Genomic DNA, 19,087 nt, shown 5'->3' with positions numbered 1-19,087 from the left:
TAATTCCAGTTATTGTTTACGCGAGTTTTACGCTCTCTAAGTGAAAAATCAGCTGGTGAAAAGATGCGCGGGATAAGGATCGTAAACTGTATTAATCTTCTCGTCTACTTTGTATTCAGGTTTCTCTGAATTAATATTCTTATTGAACTCGTAATTCCTAGTTAACCACACCTCGGTTAATATAATGAAAATTTAATTCGCTACCGAATTTACATCAGTGTGTATCTCAACACTACATCGATCATTGAAATCTATATTCTCAAAATATTTTTCGGAAGCATAATTAAAGTTTCTTAAACGAAGCTAAGTGTCATAGTCAGTTTGCCCATAAAATTTCCTCTTCGCTAAAAAAACCACTAATAACTTCAAACTTCTATTCCAACCCAATTAGAATAATGAAAATTTAATTTGCAATTGAATTGATATTAGAGTGTATGTCCCAACACCATATCGATTACTAAAATCTATATTACCCACATAACTCTTAAAAGCATAATCCAAATGTCTGAAATGGAACTCATAGTTCTGAATTCCCTAAAGAATTCTGTCTTGACTAAAAAAATTTTTTAAACACTTTAAATTTCTACTCTAACTCAATCACACCCTATTTAGTGCAATGAAAATTTAATTTGCAATCGAATTGACATGAGAGTATGCCCCAACATCACATCGATCATTAAAATCTATATTCTCGACATCACATCGATCTCTAAATTCTATATTCCCAACATCACATCGATCACTAAAATCTATATTACCGATACAACTCTTAAATTGAAATCTGTTTAACGAAACTAATAGTTCTAAAGCCAGTATTCCCTAAAGAATTCTTTCTTAACTAAAAAAGCCCTAATCACTGGAATCAACCGTACCCCTAAAAATTCTAATCACTTCTAACTTCCATTCCAACTCAATCATACCCCAATTATCATAAAAAGGAGCTCTAATTCGCTACCAAAGTGGGACCACAATCTACCCAAACCCACCGCAAATATTTTAATCACTCCAAGCTTCCATTCCAACTCAATCACACCCTAATTGCCACAAAACCAAATATTCAATTCGCCACCAAAGTGACATCAGAATCTACCCAAACCGACCCCAAACCACCCTCAAATCAATCTCCAAAAGCCACGCCCCCAAGCCTACTTCCCTTAAGACCGAACCCGCGTACCCAAGAAAAATTGCTCCAAATCGAAAACACGCGATTCCACGGAGCAACCGCGTCGCAGTGTCGGCCGGTTCGGTGTGCGTGCTCCACATCCGTGACACGGTTCTCGCGGTGGGTCGTGGCTGCCCAACGCAACGCGTCCAAGAATCCGTTTGTTTGTGTGCAGGTCCAGGCAACAAACAAACGTCCGTCTCACCAACCGATCGAGTCCCCCGATTGAAGAACAGTGGCTACACCTCCTCGTGTGGAACCAGTTTGCGCGCGCGCCAAGTACCAACGCGCTCGTAGCCCTCACCTTGGGAATCTTGTAGACGGGTCGGTCGGTGGTCTTTTCAGCGAGATCCAAGGAAGCGTAGAAGGAGGTAGTGAAGCACACCATGGAAGCATATCCCACCACCGACATTCGACCAGTCAGCCAGCTTGCCTCGTATCAAAGGCAAAAGTGGGCACCACCCGCCCCCGTGTGCCTTTCCGCGTCACCACACAAGGTGGTGCTTGTGTAGCACGTTTTCGCGTGTACGCACTCGGGCTGATCTACGTATATAAAGTGGCCAGGGCGAGACGACGGGTTCAGAATACTCAGATCCACGCATCGGGTGGAAACAACGCGGACCTAGGGACGTGACTTTGACACTGGTGTGGCGGTCGCTGGCTCAGCAAGGACACACTGAGGGAAAAGGCACCGGCAGAGTGCCTGTCTCCGTGCAGCTTCCGGTTCGAGGGATCTGAACAGTGGAATTTAGGTGGGTACGCTTTTGGATCGGGTGGAAGATGGATTCTCTGGTTGGACTGCTTTTTGGTTGGTTTTTGGGGTGATTTGTGGATCTTTGGAATATTCTTTGGGAGATCTGGTTTTGAGTACTTCAAGGGGATGGGTGTGATTAATTTTTGACTAATCAATGAGTTCTTTTATGTCTGTTATTAGGATGACTTAGTGTTTTCAGATTCTCAATTATTTCGCTGGAATTTTGAGTACTTCAAGGGGATGGGTGTGATTAAGTTTTGACTGATCAATGAGCTCTTTTATGTCTGTTATTAGGATGACTTAGTGTTTTCAGGTTCTCAATTATTTCGCTGGAATTTTGAGTACTTCAAGGGGATAGAATTTTGAGATGATTTCGAGGAAGGTTTTGAGTACTTCAAGGGGATGGGTGTGATTAATTTTTTACTGATCAATGAGTTATTTTATATCTATCATTAGGATGACTTAGTGTTTTGAGGTTCTCAATTATTTCACTGGAATTTTGAGATGATTTCGGGGAAGGTTTTGAGTACTTCAAGGGGATGGGTGTGATTAATTTTTGACTGATAAATGAGCTCTTTTATGTCTGTTATTAGGATGACTTAGTGTTTTCAGGTTCTCAATTATTTCATTGGAATTTTGAGATGATTTCGAGGAAGGTTTTGAGTACTTCAAGGGGATGGGTGTGATTAATTTTTGACTGATCAATGAGTTATTTTATATCTGTCATTAGGATGACTTAGTGTTTTGAGGTTCTCAATTATTTCACTGGAATTTTGAGATGATTTCGAGGAAGGTTTTGAGTACTTCAAGGGGATGGGTGTGATTAATTTTTGACTGATCAATGAGTTCTTTTATGTCTGTTATTAGGATGACTTAGTGTTTTGGGGTTCTCAATTATTTCACTGGAATTTTGAGGAAGGTTTTGAGTACCTCAAAGGGATGGCTGTGACGAAAGTTATGATATTGAAAGGAGTTTCGTAATTCAAAGGGACGAGGTGTAATTAATTTTTCATTCGTTAATGAGTTCTTTGATCTCTATCATTGAGATGACTTACAATTAGTCCTTTGAGAATTTGTGATGCCAATGAGATTAAATCGGGAGGTTCATTCAATACCTACTCTCAGATTTTAAGATATCAATGAGATTCCAAAATTTTTAGTGCGAAGAAAGTTAAAAATTTTCATTTTCTCAAATTTGGTCTTCTAGAGTCCCTAAAAATTAGGATCATTCGTCCATTAGTCTTCACAATATTTCCCTATATTTCTATTTTGAGATTAAACGCGAAGGTTCGTTCAATACTCTCAGATTTCAAGACATGTCAAGTCTGAAGAAAGTTTAACATTTCATTTTTTCGAATTTTGAGGCTCTTTTGGTCTTCTAGAGTCCCTAAAATTTAGGATATCTTGTCCATTAGTCTTCACAATATTTCTCTAAATTTCTGTACGAATAATTATTTCTCGAATAATTCTACAGGGGAACAAGATGAAAGCCGTTCTGTTATTCCTCTCGATCTCGTGTCTGGCCGTGAGCCTGGCGACCCCGCTGGAGAAGCTGGATAAGATCAGCGTGCTCGAGAAACAATCCGTGACGCTAACGGACCGAGCCAAGTACGAAGAGGAATTGCTTCGTAAACTGAACTCGAAGTGCTCGCAGAATGACATCAGTAGCTGTGTGATGCTCAAGCTGGTCACTTACATGAACAAGCTACTGAAGAAGGCGTCGATCGAGCTGACAGACGACATCGAGATCAGAAAAACTAGCCAAGCATCGGAGGAGGTGATCACGTTCGAAGCTGGTAGGAGTAAAGACGACGAGTCGGAGGTCCTCGACCTTGTCGCGAACAAGGTGTACGCGTTTATCAAGTCCAGAAGCATCAAGTGGAGGATTCTTCCTGAGGACGACGTTGTAGTTTCTGCATCCGAGGATGAAAATGGATCGTTGAACCTTGGATTGTCCATTGAGAGGGCGGACAATGTTCCCGTGCAGGATGGTAATTATGTCTTTGGAATTTCTGGATGATGGGTTTTGAAAGTGCCAAGATTTGAAGGTGGAGGAGCTTAGGGAGCTGTGATGCTTAGAGAATAGCAACGGTTGGTGAATTTTAATGCCCAGGAAGTTATAGAGCTTAGAGAATAGCAAACTTTAGTGAATTTTAGGGCTCCGATGATTCCAGAGCTTAGAAAATAGCGATGGTTATTGAATTTGGAAGCTCAGAGAATTCCAGAGCTTAGAGAATAGCAAAGGTTAGTCAATTTCAAAGCTCAGATAATTCCGGAGCTTAGAGAATAGCAAATTTTAGTGAATTTCAAAGCTCAAAAAGTTCCAGAGCTTGGAAAATAGCAAAGTATTTCGAGGAAGGTTTTGAGTACTTCAAGGGGATGGGTGTGATTAATTTTTGACTGATCAATGAGTTATTTTATATCTGTCATTAGGATGACTTAGTGTTTTGAGGTTCTCAATTATTTCACTGGAATTTTGAGATGATTTCGAGGAAGGTTTTGAGTACTTCAAGGGGATGGGTGTGATTAATTTTTGACTGATCAATGAGTTATTTTATATCTGTCATTAGGATGACTTAGTGTTTTGAGGTTCTCAATTATTTCACTGGAATTTTGAGATGATTTCGAGGAAGGTTTTGAGTACTTCAAGGGGATGGGTGTGATTAATTTTTGACTGATCAATGAGTTATTTTATATCTGTCATTAGGATGACTTAGTGTTTTGAGGTTCTCAATTATTTCACTGGAATTTTGAGATGATTTCGAGGAAGGTTTTGAGTACTTCAAGGGGATGGGTGTGATTAATTTTTGACGGATCAATGAGTTATTTTATGTCTGTTATTAGGATGACTTAGTGTTTTGGGGTTCTCAATTATTTCACTGGAATTTTGAGGAAGGTTTTGAGTACCTCAAAGGGATGGCTGTGACGAAAGTTATGATATTGAAAGGAGTTTCGTAATTCAAAGGGACGAGGTGTAATTAATTTTTCATTCGTTAATGAGTTCTTTGATCTCTATCATTGAGATGACTTACAATTAGTCCTTTGAGAATTTGTGATGCCAATGAGATTAAATCGGGAGGTTCATTCAATACCTACTCTCAGATTTTAAGATATCAATGAGATTCCAAAATTTTTAGTGCGAAGAAAGTTAAAAATTTTCATTTTCTCAAATTTGGTCTTCTAGAGTCCCTAAAAATTAGGATCATTCGTCCATTAGTCTTCACAATATTTCCCTATATTTCTATTTTGAGATTAAACGCGAAGGTTCGTTCAATACTCTCAGATTTCAAGACATGTCAAGTCTGAAGAAAGTTTAACATTTCATTTTTTCGAATTTTGAGGCTCTTTTGGTCTTCTAGAGTCCCTAAAATTTAGGATATCTTGTCCATTAGTCTTCACAATATTTCTCAAAATTTCTGTACGAATAATTATTTCTCGAATAATTCTACAGGGGAACAAGATGAAAGCCGTTCTGTTATTCCTCTCGATCTCGTGTCTGGCCGTGAGCCTGGCGACCCCGCTGGAGAAGCTGGATAAGATCAGCGTGCTCGAGAAACAATCCGTGACGCTAACGGACCGAGCCAAGTACGAAGAGGAATTGCTTCGTAAACTGAACTCGAAGTGCTCGCAGAATGACATCAGTAGCTGTGTGATGCTCAAGCTGGTCACTTACATGAACAAGCTACTGAAGAAGGCGTCGATCGAGCTGACAGACGACATCGAGATCAGAAAAACTAGCCAAGCATCGGAGGAGGTGATCACGTTCGAAGCTGGTAGGAGTAAAGACGACGAGTCGGAGGTCCTCGACCTTGTCGCGAACAAGGTGTACGCGTTTATCAAGTCCAGAAGCATCAAGTGGAGGATTCTTCCTGAGGACGACGTTGTAGTTTCTGCATCCGAGGATGAAAATGGATCGTTGAACCTTGGATTGTCCATTGAGAGGGCGGACAATGTTCCCGTGCAGGATGGTAATTATGTCTTTGGAATTTCTGGATGATGGGTTTTGAAAGTGCCAAGATTTGAAGGTGGAGGAGCTTAGGGAGCTGTGATGCTTAGAGAATAGCAACGGTTGGTGAATTTTAATGCCCAGGAAGTTATAGAGCTTAGAGAATAGCAAACTTTAGTGAATTTTAGGGCTCCGATGATTCCAGAGCTTAGAAAATAGCGATGGTTATTGAATTTGGAAGCTCAGAGAATTCCAGAGCTTAGAGAATAGCAAAGGTTAGTCAATTTCAAAGCTCAGATAATTCCGGAGCTTAGAGAATAGCAAATTTTAGTGAATTTCAAAGCTCAAAAAGTTCCAGAGCTTGGAAAATAGCAAAGTTCGGTGAATTTCAAAGCTCAGAAGATTTCAGAGCGTAGGGAACAGCAAAGGTTAGTCAATTTTAAAGCTAAGAAGATTCCAGAGCATAGAGAGTAGCAAAGATTACTGAATTTTAATGCACAGAAAATTCTAAAGCTTAGAGAATAACAAAGGTTAGTGAACTTCAAAGCTGAGAAGATTTCAGAGCATAGAGAATAGCAAAGGTTAGCAAATCTCAAAGCTTAGAGAATAGCAAAGGTTAGTGAACTTCAAAGCTGAGAAGATCGTAGAGCTTAGGGAATAGCAAAGGTTAGCGATTCTTAAAGCTCAGAGCAAGAGCAAAGATTAAAGCTTAGCACGTCAAGGCTTAGAATGTCAAAGCTTAGAATTTCAAAGCCTAGAGTTTCAGATCCTAGATAACAGCAAAGCGTACTAAACATCACATCTCAAAGCTCACCAAATCAAACACTCCTCTCCCAAATCACTCAACATTCAACGCCCCCACACACCACACTCCCCGTTACAAATCAACCCTCCAGTCCTCCACCCAAAAAAACCTTCCCTTCCCCTCAATCCATCCACAAAATAAAATCCTCACTCCTCCTACTCTCCTATCTCCTCCTCCACGCAATATCAATTCGGTCACGCCTCAGCAGCCTTAACAACCATAGAAAGTCCCCCGCGGTTTACCTTCCCCGACGAAAGCGACATTCATCTCATTCTACAATCGAATTTCCAGGTCGTGGCAAGAAGAACAATAACCTTGGCCCGTTGATCGCCGCGGCTGTATTGAAGATCGGTCTGATAGGCGGTCTAGCGTTCAAGGCGCTCGCGTTGCTCGTTGGCAAAGCCCTACTTCTCTCCAAGATCGCCCTCCTTCTAGCCGGTATAATAGGTCTGAAGAAGCTGTTCTCCGGCCAGAAGCACGTCACCTACGAAGTGGTAGCTCATCCTCATCACAGCAGCAGTCACACGTTCAGCTCCGATCATGGTCACGGCGACAGTTACTCCAGTGGTTGGGCAAGAAGCTTCCACGGTCCGGGAACTATTTCCGACCAGAGTGGCGCCCACGATTTAGCCTACTCGGCTCACGTGAAGTGAAGGAAGATTGGAAACCCGTGGATTCGGATTCGTGGCACCTGACGACGCTAATTCGCGTCTTTCAGACCTATTCAGGTCCATCGATTCTTGCCAGCACACTCTTGCCGTTAGATTTAATTCTTCTCCAACTCTTTACTTTCTGTTTTCTACTTCTTCTTCGTTCTTACCTTTTCTTCTTCGACGATACTTTTCTTCCTGGACTCTATTCGACTGACTGTACAGACTGGACCGTTTAGGACAGAGTTACGCTGGATCGCTGTAGACCAGGAGGTGAACGAGGCCAATGGCCGATTCGACTGATTTACGATTATTCGCCGTTCGATCGACCGCTGGTGAGGAATTGTTATATCGACGGTTCTGTCAGTGTAATCGAACTGTTACGGAGTCGAATCACGCACGTAGATGACCGACGCGACCGACGAACGAGACGCTCCCATCGACACGGAAACCGCAACGGACGAACGAGGAACGACTGCATTCACACTCTCTGTAACTATACTCTCTCTCTCTATCTCTATCTCTCCAGTTATCGAATTAATTTATGATTAACTTATTTTCGCTAGTCCCGTCGCCGTGGGACGATGATTGTACAATAATGTTGTGTTTACGTTGTTTTTTTTTTATGATTGTATAAATAAATATTTATTGTTTTTTTTGTAACGTGTCTGCACCTGCGTCTGGATCATCCTGTGTGAAATTAGTAATTTAATAGAGAAAGCATTCTAATTTATAACACGTTCTCTTTTCTAGTATTCTGGTAAATTAGGGGAGGAAGGAGTTTTTGAAAATTTACTTCAATTTGCATTTTAAGTTAAAAAACGATCGACAGAAGCTTGCAAATTGTCGTTACAGAGGTAATGAAACTTTATTCGCGATTTCCGCGAGGAACAGGAGAGGAACGACACTCACGTCGATAATTCCAGGTGTAGGTATCGCTTAATTGAACGATGTTACGCTGAAATTGCTGTGCTCGAGTAGGAACGATAGAGATTACACGTTTCCACCGGTTGCACGTGTCATTTTCATCGCCGTTTATCACAGCCATTCGGTGGATCGCGATTAAATCCAACGACTTAATCGCAAAACGAAACTCGTCACGTACTTTCGAACGAATCTCCTACGAGTAATGTGCATTTCGTACTTTAACAACGAGAAGAATCTCGAATTACGAGAGAAGAGGGGAAGGAAAGCTAACGAGCTAAAAATGTTCGTTATCCTTGGTCTGTTTAACGTCCGGAAATCGTTGAAACGAAGTCGCTGCCGCGGATCGTTTACATTTTCATTACCCGGCGATTTACCGGTGGAGCACAGTTAATGGGCCAGCCATTCTTATCCAAATAATCCATTTCAAGTGGAGTTACAATGGTGGAATTATGTCGGATTAAGTCGGGAAGACTGATGGATTTTTGTTTGACTGTAGTTAGTTTGTTAGGAGGATTACACGTGTGTGACAGTCGATAGGAAAGTTCGATGAAGCGTTCGAAGTGGCTCGATGGTGAAAAAAGAATATGCCGAATGTATATATAGTGGTATTCACTGGTTCGTGCTCCGCTTTGCGGAACTTAGCGGGACTTTAATGCCTGGTGCGACGATGCTCTAGGAATTTCATTCAATATGGCTGTCGCTCATTTCACGGACGTTGGAAACTCAGGCATCCGAGGTATTCGATATTTCACGTGCGATGAGAATGCTAAATTTACTGGTATTTAAAGTTTGGTTTCAAAGAAGTAGTAAATGGAGAATGACGGAGGTTCGATGATTTTTTAACTGGAGGAATTACTTTGGGAGCGAAAGTTTGGGGACAAAGACTCCATTTTGAGTGAAAAGTTGAGGGTATAGTTTTTTGAAATTTAGAAATTTCGGAATTGAGAGAATACTTTTTTGAAATTTAGAAATTTCAGAATTTGGGAATTTAGGTGTTCAGAGGAAACTTCTCTGAAATTGTTTCTCACTAATTTACTGTTTAGTTACAAATCCGAAATTGTGAAATTTCAGAGAAGTTTCCTCGGAATTTCTAAATTTCTAAATTCTGAAATTTCCGAAGAGAGAAAATTTCTCTGAAATTTCGGACTTTAGGAGGTCAGAGAGAACTTCTCTGAAATTTGGAATTTCCAGACATTGCAAGTTCAGAGAGAAACCTCTGAAATTTAGAGATTTCAGAATTTAGGAAATTAAAGAGAGAACCTCTTTGAAATTTAGATATCTCAGAATTGGGAAATTCAGAAGAAAACTCTCTGAAATTCAGAAACTTCAAAATTTAGGGATTCGAAGAAAACTTCTCCGAAATTTAGATATCTCAGAATTTGGGAATTCAAGGAAAGCCTCTCTGAAATTCAGAAATTTCAGAATTTAGGAACTCGGAGGGAAACTTCTCTGAAATTAAAAATTTCAGCATTGAAGAATTCCAACTGAATCGTAAACGACAATTAATTTTTCTTCTCCGCCGTATCAGACGACAAACTTCTCGAAAAAAAAGAGGAGACACCAGTGTTCTCAGGTTCCCATATCCCAAATTTTCAAGGCGCCCTCAGGCCGTCGACTTTCGGAAGCGTCAAAGATGATTGGAACGAAGGGAAAACTACCGGAGGAGCCCGATGCACGAGGCATCTCTCATTCAAATGAGTCGACCTGGTTTCTGTGCGGCCGCTTTCTCCGCCTCGATTGGGAAGGATCGGTAAGGAGATGACTGCTCGATAAGGGACAACCAAGAGAGAGAACCTCTCTTTTTCTCTACAGTGGGGAGATCAACTTTCGGTTTCGGGTACCGGAGAGAGGCGGTTGTCATCTTTGACCCAGTTCTCGATACTCGTAAATTGGAAACGATCGACACGTGGGTTGACATACTGATCGAGAAACGAAAATTAAACCAAAACGAAGGAAAATTCCTTCTTAGGAATTTAATCCTTCAGAAATTTACCTCTTCTTTTATTGTAATCGTGATGTATTTACCGATCCGTAGATAAGGTAGAATTGTGAATGAAAATTGTTTCAAGCAAAATGAAGGAATAGAACTTTAGAGAAGCAGAATTCCTTCTTAGAAATTAAATTCTTCAGAAATTTTTCTCGTGGCAACTCTTCTTTCTTAATTTTATTGTGAGACATACTTTCATCGATGAATGAGTTAGAATAGTAAATGAGAATTTCTTCAAGCAGGATGAAGAAATGGAATGCTACAGAAGAAAATGTCTTCTTAGAAATTAAATCTCACGATCGTTCTCCTTTTTAATTGCAATTTTTATACATTCCTTGATTGATAAGCGAGTTAGAATTGTAAACGAAGACTGTTTCGTGACCTGGTTCCTTCACGGAACCACGTTTTCGCCGGATTCGGAGAAATCCGTCGCGGGAGGAGAAAGTATCCGGATATCGATCGGATCTTCTTATTATCGACAAGAAGAGGACGTCGAGGGAAGGGTAACGGTGTCGACAAGTCTGTGAATGATCGAGAGCCCCGTGTCGGCACACATTCGCCGCCTATCGAAAGGAGAAAACGTCTTCGTGATAGATTCTAACGTTCCCTCCACCTTTGTGGTTGAACAAGTGTCTGGAGAAACCTGGAGACCACCGAACGCTCTCGAAACAGGGACACCTGTCTTCAGGAATTCTTTTCTAGCCTGAGTTTACTCAGTTTGGAGAGTAATTCTGAAAATTAGCAGGATTTTATTCACTCTGTGTCTAAGAAGAGCTACTGGAGAAATATTTGCAGTCAAATTTAAGAATTGATGCTGAAGATTCAAGGATCTATACCTTCAGACTCATAGAAATTCGAAGCCCCAATTGTCTAAAGTTCTGAAGATACAAAGATTCAAGGATCTATAGCTCGAAGCACATAAAAATTCAGAAACCTAATTACCTGAAGTTCTCAACACACGAAGATCCAAAGATTCAGAGATCTATAACTTCAGGCACACCAAAATTCCAAGACCCAATTATCTAAGGATTCAAAGATCCATAATTCCAAACACAAAAATCCAAATACTCAATTTTCTAAAATTCCAAACATACGAAAATCCAAAGCTTCAAAGATCTATCTCCTTAAAGTCCTGTTACCTGAAGATCCATATCCCCAAGCATCCAAAAATTCAAACACTGAATTTTCTAAAATTACAAACATACAAGAATCCAAAGTCTCAAATATCTACCTCTCCATAATTCCCATTACTTGAAGATCTAAAGATCCATATTTCCAAGCATCCAAAAATTGTAACACTCAATCGTCTAAAATCCTAACCACCCAAAGATTTGATAAAAATATTTATCAACTAATAATTCCTATTATCCAAAGATCCACATCTCCAATCGCCTAAAACTCCAAACATCCGAAGCTCCTCACAACCCTAGAACTCAAATTCAAACCCAGAAAACCACCCTCAAATCCTCACTCCAATGACCCAGAGAATCCCAAAAATCTCAATCTCCCCCCACCCACCCCCTTTCACCGAGACAAAGAAGAAAGAACGAACGGAGTAGGAGAAAAGAGAGGCAGAAAGAAGAAGGAAGAGGAGTGGAATCGAAGGAGCAGAGGAGATCCCTGCTCGATCGGGTTTCAAGGATACACGATCGTCCGTGTGGCGTGGCGTCGTGGCGAGGAACGAGCGAACGGTTTCGAACCGGGCCTAGTTATACCTACCAGCCGGCTGCTTACGTATATGTATATCCAGTATATCGACGAGCAACACGCGAAGGGAAGTGGAACAGAAGAGAAAGGTATGCGAAGAGATGAACTAGTTTCGATCTGGCTTGGCGTCGATCGAGCCAGACGCCTCGATCCTCCATTCCTCCTTCTCACCCAAAGAGAACCACCCAGCTCTACTCGAAACCACTAAGAAACATCCTCGTCGTCGTCGTCCTCGTCTTCGTAACGAAGGGTTTCATGATCGTTCCGTTATACACACGATTCAGATGCGATTCATCCGGTGTGGAGGCTCGTAAAGTCTCTTCACTTCATGGTCGCTAATATCTGGCGCGGACACTCTGGTCAAGCTCGCGTGGCTATCCGTTAATTGCATATTGAAAGACGAGCCAGCCAGCCACGCAGCGTATCGGCGAGGCTGATTCGAAATCGGCCACGTTCTCTTCTGCTCCACTAAAGCGCGGAAAGAGGGAAAGGAAGCCGTGTCCGGTAGTCTGGGACGAGGCGGGGTGGCTGCGTATCAACGGTCGTTCGCCGTTGATCATCGGTGATCTAGAATAAAAGAGACGCGAATATGAGAAGAGGCAATGGGAGATCTATCTCGGTGGGAAATCCGAGCGATAGATGAAGAAAGACGGTGATCTACGATAGGGAAGGATACAGAACGTTAGGTGGGCTAAAGATGTGTAAGTTCCAGCTATCTCCTCTCTAGCTGGCTCACTCGCAGCGAACCGCGGCGTAACGCTCTAAAACGCAACCGTCGAACAACAAGAATTAAAGGAATTCACGAGAGGATCGGCCGACCGAACGAAAAATTGCAGGCTAATGCACATAGCCAACAACACGAATAAGAGAATGGTCTCGGGCCGGTCTGACGCCGCTGATGCTCTCGTTGCTTTTTTCGTAGTACAATCACCGACCGGCACGTACAACTATATAAATGAGATTTGAACACCGCCGTGATGCACCACTCGGACCTCCGCCGTAGGTTCCGCAGGATCGTTAGTCTTTCACGTTAGAGTCTTCGAGTAAGTTCGCGAGTCGCGTTCCTATCTTGCGGGATTCACTTCTTCTTTTCTACTCCGTCATTTTTCAATCCATCCGCCGGCCGGAGGATCTAGATATATCAGGGTGTACGCGGTCGTGAATAGCCATGGATTGGTTCGGCAACGTATTGGCCGGCGGCGATCGGCGTCGCCGTTTCGCCGTCTGTTTGACGATCGTCTGCGTGCTGTCTACGGCGAAGCAAGCTTGCTCCGCGGATGCAAACGAGACGAACGACGTTTGGAGCGGATTGTCGACCGGCTGCTCGAATTCCGACACCAAGAATATCTCTGTGTCTTGCTACGGGGTTAGGATCGTCAGGAAGATCGTGCAACAGCTGTTGGAGAAGTCCAGCAAGGAGCCTAACATCGAGATCTTCGATGGAGTGAGTCTGGTCGAGGTACCTGGCTCTGGACCTAACAGGAAGGGAAGATTGATGAAGGGATTCGGGAATATGGGGACTCTGATGCAGTTCTTGGAGGGAAGAGAGCTGAGAATCAAACTGCCGAGCTTCCTTCCGCAGAATATCGAGAGCGCTCTTCAAGAGAGCTTGCCTGTTGATCAAGGTTGATTTTTTTGGCGACGATGAAGGAGTTTTGGTCATTTTCGGGGACTGGTATTGAGAAGTTTTCTATTGGTTTCAGGAAGAGCTGGAGGTGGCGGTGGATTTGGAGGAGGTGGCGGTGGATTTGGTGGAGGAGGAGGCGGAGGCGGCGGTGGAAAGAAGGGAGGCGGCGGAGGATACATGATCATGGCGCTGATGATGGGTAAGACAGTTATTTGTATTCATTGTTGCAATACTAATGTGATTAATTGTAACTTGAGATGGTCTAGAGAGTCTTGGTGTTTGAAAATTTTGTGCTGTAGTTGCTATCAGATTGACAGTTGATCTACAAATTAAGTCTAATGCACTAATTTTTTAGTAATTTATAATTATTAGAATCTATCCAAACCTAAGTCTCAACAATTCGAAACACTATTTCCTTAAGATCGAAATCAAAATATCGAACAATTTATATCGATTACCCTGGAAAATTAAAATTGATCCAAACTCGAATCCCCAAAATTACAAACACATCATCTTTAACACAAATCCCTCAACATAGCCAGAGTACAAATTCCATATTCCAGTTTCAATTTCCCAAAAACGGAACACTTTTCATCGAAACGAGCTTAGACCTCATTTCATCATTGAGAAGATTCTAGATCTGAGAAGATTCTAAATCTGAAAAGACTCTAAATCTGAGAAGATTCTAAATTTGAGAAGATCCCAGATCTGAGAAGATTCTAAATTTGAGAAGATTCCAGATCTGAAGAGACTCTAAATCCACAGCTAACTCGGGTCCTCTAATTTCCAGGCAAGATGATGGCCGCGCTAGGGTTCGGTGCTCTCGGTCTCCTCGCTATGAAGGCGTTGATGGTGTCCGCAATGGCGTTGATGCTCTCGTTGATCGTGGCCGTGAAGAAGTTGACCAGCGGTCACGACAGCGGCGGTGGCCACCACGTGGTGTACGCGCAGGACGTCGGTCATCATCATTACCGGAAGAAGCGTTCGTTAGGCGAGGACGACCACGATCTCCCTTACAGAGGATACGCTCACCTGTTCGGCGACTCGTTAGTGTCCTGATCACGAACACGCCCGCACACAAATTACACAGCCGTTCGTCGTAGATCCTCTTCGAGTTATATATCAAGCTGATTTATAAACAAAGTATAAGAAAACACTCATTGAAGATACTATTTTACAACGGTACAGCGACACGGGGACGAAGATTATCGAGGACAGTGACGATGACACATTAATCCCATACAAGTGACGACGAACTACATAGACGGACTGTAAAACTGTCGAAAGTGACAAAATTCTGATCGTACTTTTACATCCGTGAGATGAACGATGCACATGGTGTTTTGTCGAAAAAGAGAAAAATATGTAACGATCGGTTATGCTGTGTGATCACGAGGACTGAAAAGGAAGTATCGACGATACGGACGGACGCTGGAGAAACCAAAGTACACGAGTCGAAGCATTGATTATTTATTACCCTCATTTTTTTTACACTCTTCTCATCTCCACTCTCTGCATCTTTTGTACTATTTATTTATTTACAAATCATTAACGAAGAATAAAAAGAGTTATCCAATTTAATCACTATATACGATTGAAATCATTCGCGCGCGCGCGCGCGCGGGTGTGTGTGTGTGTATGTTTTGTTTTATTCTCGTGGAAAAATATGTCGTTATATGGAACGATCGATGGACCAGATCTTCGGAGATCCTCGATTCACGGCGTAGAGAAGGAAAATGTGAGACGAGTGTGAGAGGAAAGTGTGCCAACATGTTGCATATTTCCACACTGTGCTCGAGTGGGGGATAAAGAGATGCTCGCGATTAAACTCTCACGTCGTCTATTCCTAATCGAACGGATTAACGAGCATAAAGAGGTATAGTAAGAAGCCACTCTCCCTGCCCTCCCTGTGATCCGGATGTCCGCGCTGGTGGTGGAACGATGGTTGTGGGTAAGCGTGTCTCGCAAGTAGCACGACGCGGTTGTGCAAGAAATCGTGCAAAGTGAAACGTTCTTCGGGGAACTGACATCTTTTGGATCAGTGTTGTTCCAAGTGTGATATCGTCGTTATCGTCAGGCTAGACTGTGCCGATTAATATCTATGCAGATAATCAATTACGATTTCCCCTACTTAACGATGCAACCGTGAAGATCGTTTATCGTTCGTGTTCACTTCGAATACGATTATACATGTTCTTCTGGGAAATGGAGTTAATTGCGGGAAAATTGATCGAATCATTCATTTGCATAGGAAAATTTTCTTTTCTCTCTTCGGATTGGAAGTATCTTTTTTCTGACGAATGGATTTAATTCCAGGAAAATTGATCGAATTATTCACGGACATTTGCATAGGAAAATATCCTTTTCTCTTTTCGGATCGAAAGATTGTTTTTCGCGAGAGGAAAGCAGACGATCGAAGCCTGAGAGCGTTCGATCGAGAGAGTCGACGCAGTTTCACAGGGCTCCCTCTTTCTATGCACTTTTTCTCTCCCCACTTGAACTTCTCGCCCCCTTCCTGCTCGAGGTAATTTTCTTCGAACTAGGCCCGTTCTCCGCGTCCTTCTCGCTCTGCGAAGAGAGCTGGAGGGAGGAAAAGCGCGAACGGGGGCCGAGACCCACTGGCACACATTCCGGACGCTTCCTTTTTTACGTTTGAAATATCATAAAACGGGGGGATCACGGTCGAAATCGGCTCAGATCGCGGCGCACGCGCACCGGTGCTACTGCACCAGCGGAAATGCACTATGGTCCTTTAATAATTCTTGCTTACAGGATACTTTGATATCAATGAATTTGAAGATGATCCAGAGGGTCAAATATTTATTTCGACATTTATTTTTTGAGAAAATTGTAGGAATTTGACGGTGAATTTCAGTTTTTCCTGTTAGCAAGGAGTGAGTGTATTCGTGAATAAGTTTTAAGGATAAATTTGTTCTTTGTATGATTATTAATAGTTTTTTCCGCTTTCGTTCCCTGTCCTTTGAAGAAATTGGTCCTCTTCGTTCTCAGAATTGGTCCCCCTCGCACTCAGCAATCCTGACAGTAAGTAGTCTTCGCACTCAGAAATTCTCACGTTCAGCAATCCTCGCTCAGCAATCCTCGCATTCAGAAATTCTCACGCTCAGCAATCGTCATACTCAGAAATCTTCACACTCAGCAATCATCACACTCAGAAATTCTCGTACTCAGCAAACCTCACACTCGGTAAATCTCACACTCAGCAATCCTCACACTCGGTAATTGTCACACTCAGAAATCTTCACACTCAGAAATTCTCACACTCAGCAATACTTACACTCAGGAATCTTCACACTCAGCAATCCTCACACTCAGAAATTCTCACACTCATCAATCCTCACACTCAGAAGTTCTCAAACTCAGAAATCCTTACACTCAGAAATCTTCACACTCAGCAATCCTCACACTCAGAAATTCTCGTACTCAGCAAACCCTTCAAACTCAGAAATTTTCACACTCAGCAATCCTTACACTCAGAAATCTTCACACTCAGCAATCCTCACACTCAGAAATTCTCACACTCATCAATCCTCACACTCAGAAGTTCTCACACTCAGAAATCCTTACACTCAGAAATCTTCACACTCAGCAATCCTCACACTCAGAAATTCTCGTACTCAGCAAACCTCATATTCGGTAAATCTCACACTCAGCAATCCTCACACTCGGTAATTGTCACACTCAGAAATCTTCACACTCAGAAATTCTCACACTCAGCAATACTTACACTCAGGAATCTTCACACTCATCAATCCTCACACTCAGAAATTCTCACACTCATCAATCCTCACACTCAGAAGTTCTCACACTCAGAAATCTTCACACTCAGAAATTTTCACACTCAGCAATCCTTACACTCAGCAATCTTCGCACTGAGCAATCCTCACACTCAGCAATCTCCACACTCAGCAACCCCACGCTCGGCACGCTCACTTCCCGAAATATTCGCCTTTATCAAAATCAGCACGCGATCCAGCTCAGCTTTCGATTTCTTGCCCCGTCGCGGGGAGACAACAGGAGCGACAGGGCGATTAAAGTTTTATGGCGCCGTAAACTCGAGCGCGACGCGTCTGACGTCACCCTGCATCTGCCAGGGAAAACGAAAGTTAGAACGTTTTCGTGAATGGACCAAAACGAAACGTGTCTCTTTCCGTTCCCGGAACCGGAAACAGCCCGAACTAAGTCAACGTACTCGAGAGGTTTCTACCTCTTGAAATTCCACTGTAGGAATCGTTTCACGTCGTTGGACCTGTTGCAACACCAGACGATCCTATTCAGAAACGAAGAAATTCTTCTCTCTCACCGATTTATCGTCGTTCGTTAATATCGCGTCCGTTTTTTGGCACAGCCGAGAAGCCCGTTAACATTCCACGCTTATTACCGATCCGTCCATGGGAAATTTAAAATTCAAATTCACCGCTGTCGACCGATTTTTCGAACCGTGCGCGTGTCAATGATAGATCGCCGTCGATTATACACGAATCGAGCATTCCTCGCGCAGCGGGTTACGTGTGTTAGAAGATTCGAGCATCGAATTGACCATTTTCTAATTCCTAGATGACATTTTTGGCAAATGGGTTGCGGAGAATTAACGACTTGGATCTGTGTGTGATTTACTAACGGAATTGAGGAGGATTTGAATTTCTTAATTGTGGAATTTATTAGTTGCTGGAAGGGGAGATTTGAATTTTTTATGCAGTACTGTATTGATTAGCCGCTGTGACCCAGTTGTGTCGTTGATTAACGTTTGAAAAATTGGAAAGATCCAAAGTTATTTAGAAACACTTTGCAATTTAATTCTTTTGTTTAATTCTCGTTATTATGTAGGTAATAAAAAATGAAAGATAGCCTTTCTTGACATTTCTATTGAAAATCGAATTAAGAATACCTACTTTTCTTCGTGTATCAATGGACCATACTAATTGACAATTTTTCAATAGTATCTATTTAATAATAATTGCTAAAATTGCTTGTTATAAATATTGTATAAAAGATTCAATAAAATTAAGTTGCAAATATCTCTGAAAATACACATTGTTTACCATTAGGTTTACCATTTCTACACCGACGAAAAAGATATGCAAACGAGGTCTCTGACGAGAGCCAAAAATATATTAAATATGTATATAAAAAATAAGTTCAAAGAATCACACGTATTACTTGAACTATTTTAATAAAAATGAAATAAAACGTTTCTTAATTTTGCCTCAAATTTAAATGTCTATCTCTGACCAATACACTTCATTGCCACAGCATAACCCAATTTACTTCAACAGTGGCAAAATTTACAAATTCCGCGCAAGTATTAATAGCGCACGTTTCTCCAATTCATCTTCCGGTTTCCACGCTACAATCCTTCTCTACAACGTTGCACCAATCGACGCGACGATAAAACAACAGTGGAACTAGTCAACGATCCCATCGAATTCATGTCGACGCGAGAATAAAGATGCGTCACGCGCGGAATCGTCAACGAGTTCCGAAAATCGGTGAGTCATTCGAAA

At 42.0% G+C, this 19,087-nt stretch overlaps 3 protein-coding genes across 3 annotated transcripts; all 3 read left to right on the top strand.

Moving 5' to 3' along the window:
- The first annotated feature begins 3,399 nt into the window (after positions 1–3,399).
- LOC108579952 lies at positions 3,400–3,936 on the top strand. Its single transcript, XM_017943594.1, has one exon. It carries the CDS (start codon positions 3,400–3,402, stop codon positions 3,934–3,936), a length of 537 nt encoding a protein of 178 aa, XP_017799083.1.
- Positions 3,937–5,376: 1,440 nt separating this feature from the next.
- LOC108570407 lies at positions 5,377–7,320 on the top strand. The gene is made up of 2 exons (XM_017932271.1): positions 5,377–5,884; positions 6,959–7,320. Exons 1-2 carry the CDS (start codon positions 5,377–5,379, stop codon positions 7,318–7,320), a joined length of 870 nt encoding a protein of 289 aa, XP_017787760.1.
- A 5,786-nt stretch (positions 7,321–13,106) lies between these two features.
- Positions 13,107–14,624, top strand: LOC108579944. The gene is made up of 3 exons (XM_017943583.1): positions 13,107–13,563; positions 13,642–13,764; positions 14,356–14,624. The coding sequence occupies exons 1-3, from the start codon at positions 13,107–13,109 to the stop codon at positions 14,622–14,624; spliced, it is 849 nt and encodes a 282-aa protein (XP_017799072.1).
- The last annotated feature ends 4,463 nt before the right edge of the window (positions 14,625–19,087 follow it).

This window comes from Habropoda laboriosa, unplaced genomic scaffold (assembly GCF_001263275.1).
Source record: "Habropoda laboriosa isolate 0110345459 unplaced genomic scaffold, ASM126327v1 scaffold23, whole genome shotgun sequence".
In the NCBI taxonomy this organism is placed as follows: Eukaryota; Metazoa; Arthropoda; class Insecta; order Hymenoptera; family Apidae; genus Habropoda; species Habropoda laboriosa.
Note: the sequence above shows the minus strand (reverse complement) of the source record. Positions and strands in the feature narration are given on the sequence as shown.

Excerpts from the sequence above, each read along its gene's own strand:
- LOC108579952 (XM_017943594.1), top strand. The coding sequence starts at position 3,400 with ATGAAAGCCGTTCTGTTATTCCTCTCGATCTCGTGTCTGGCCGTGAGC.
- LOC108570407 (XM_017932271.1), top strand. The coding sequence starts at position 5,377 with ATGAAAGCCGTTCTGTTATTCCTCTCGATCTCGTGTCTGGCCGTGAGC. Across the intron at positions 5,885-6,958 it reads CAATGTTCCCGTGCAGGATG|GTCGTGGCAAGAAGAACAAT; the intron begins GTAATTATGTCT and ends TCGAATTTCCAG.
- LOC108579944 (XM_017943583.1), top strand. The coding sequence starts at position 13,107 with ATGGATTGGTTCGGCAACGTATTGGCCGGCGGCGATCGGCGTCGCCGT. Across the intron at positions 13,564-13,641 it reads GAGCTTGCCTGTTGATCAAG|GAAGAGCTGGAGGTGGCGGT; the intron begins GTTGATTTTTTT and ends TATTGGTTTCAG. Across the intron at positions 13,765-14,355 it reads GATCATGGCGCTGATGATGG|GCAAGATGATGGCCGCGCTA; the intron begins GTAAGACAGTTA and ends TCTAATTTCCAG.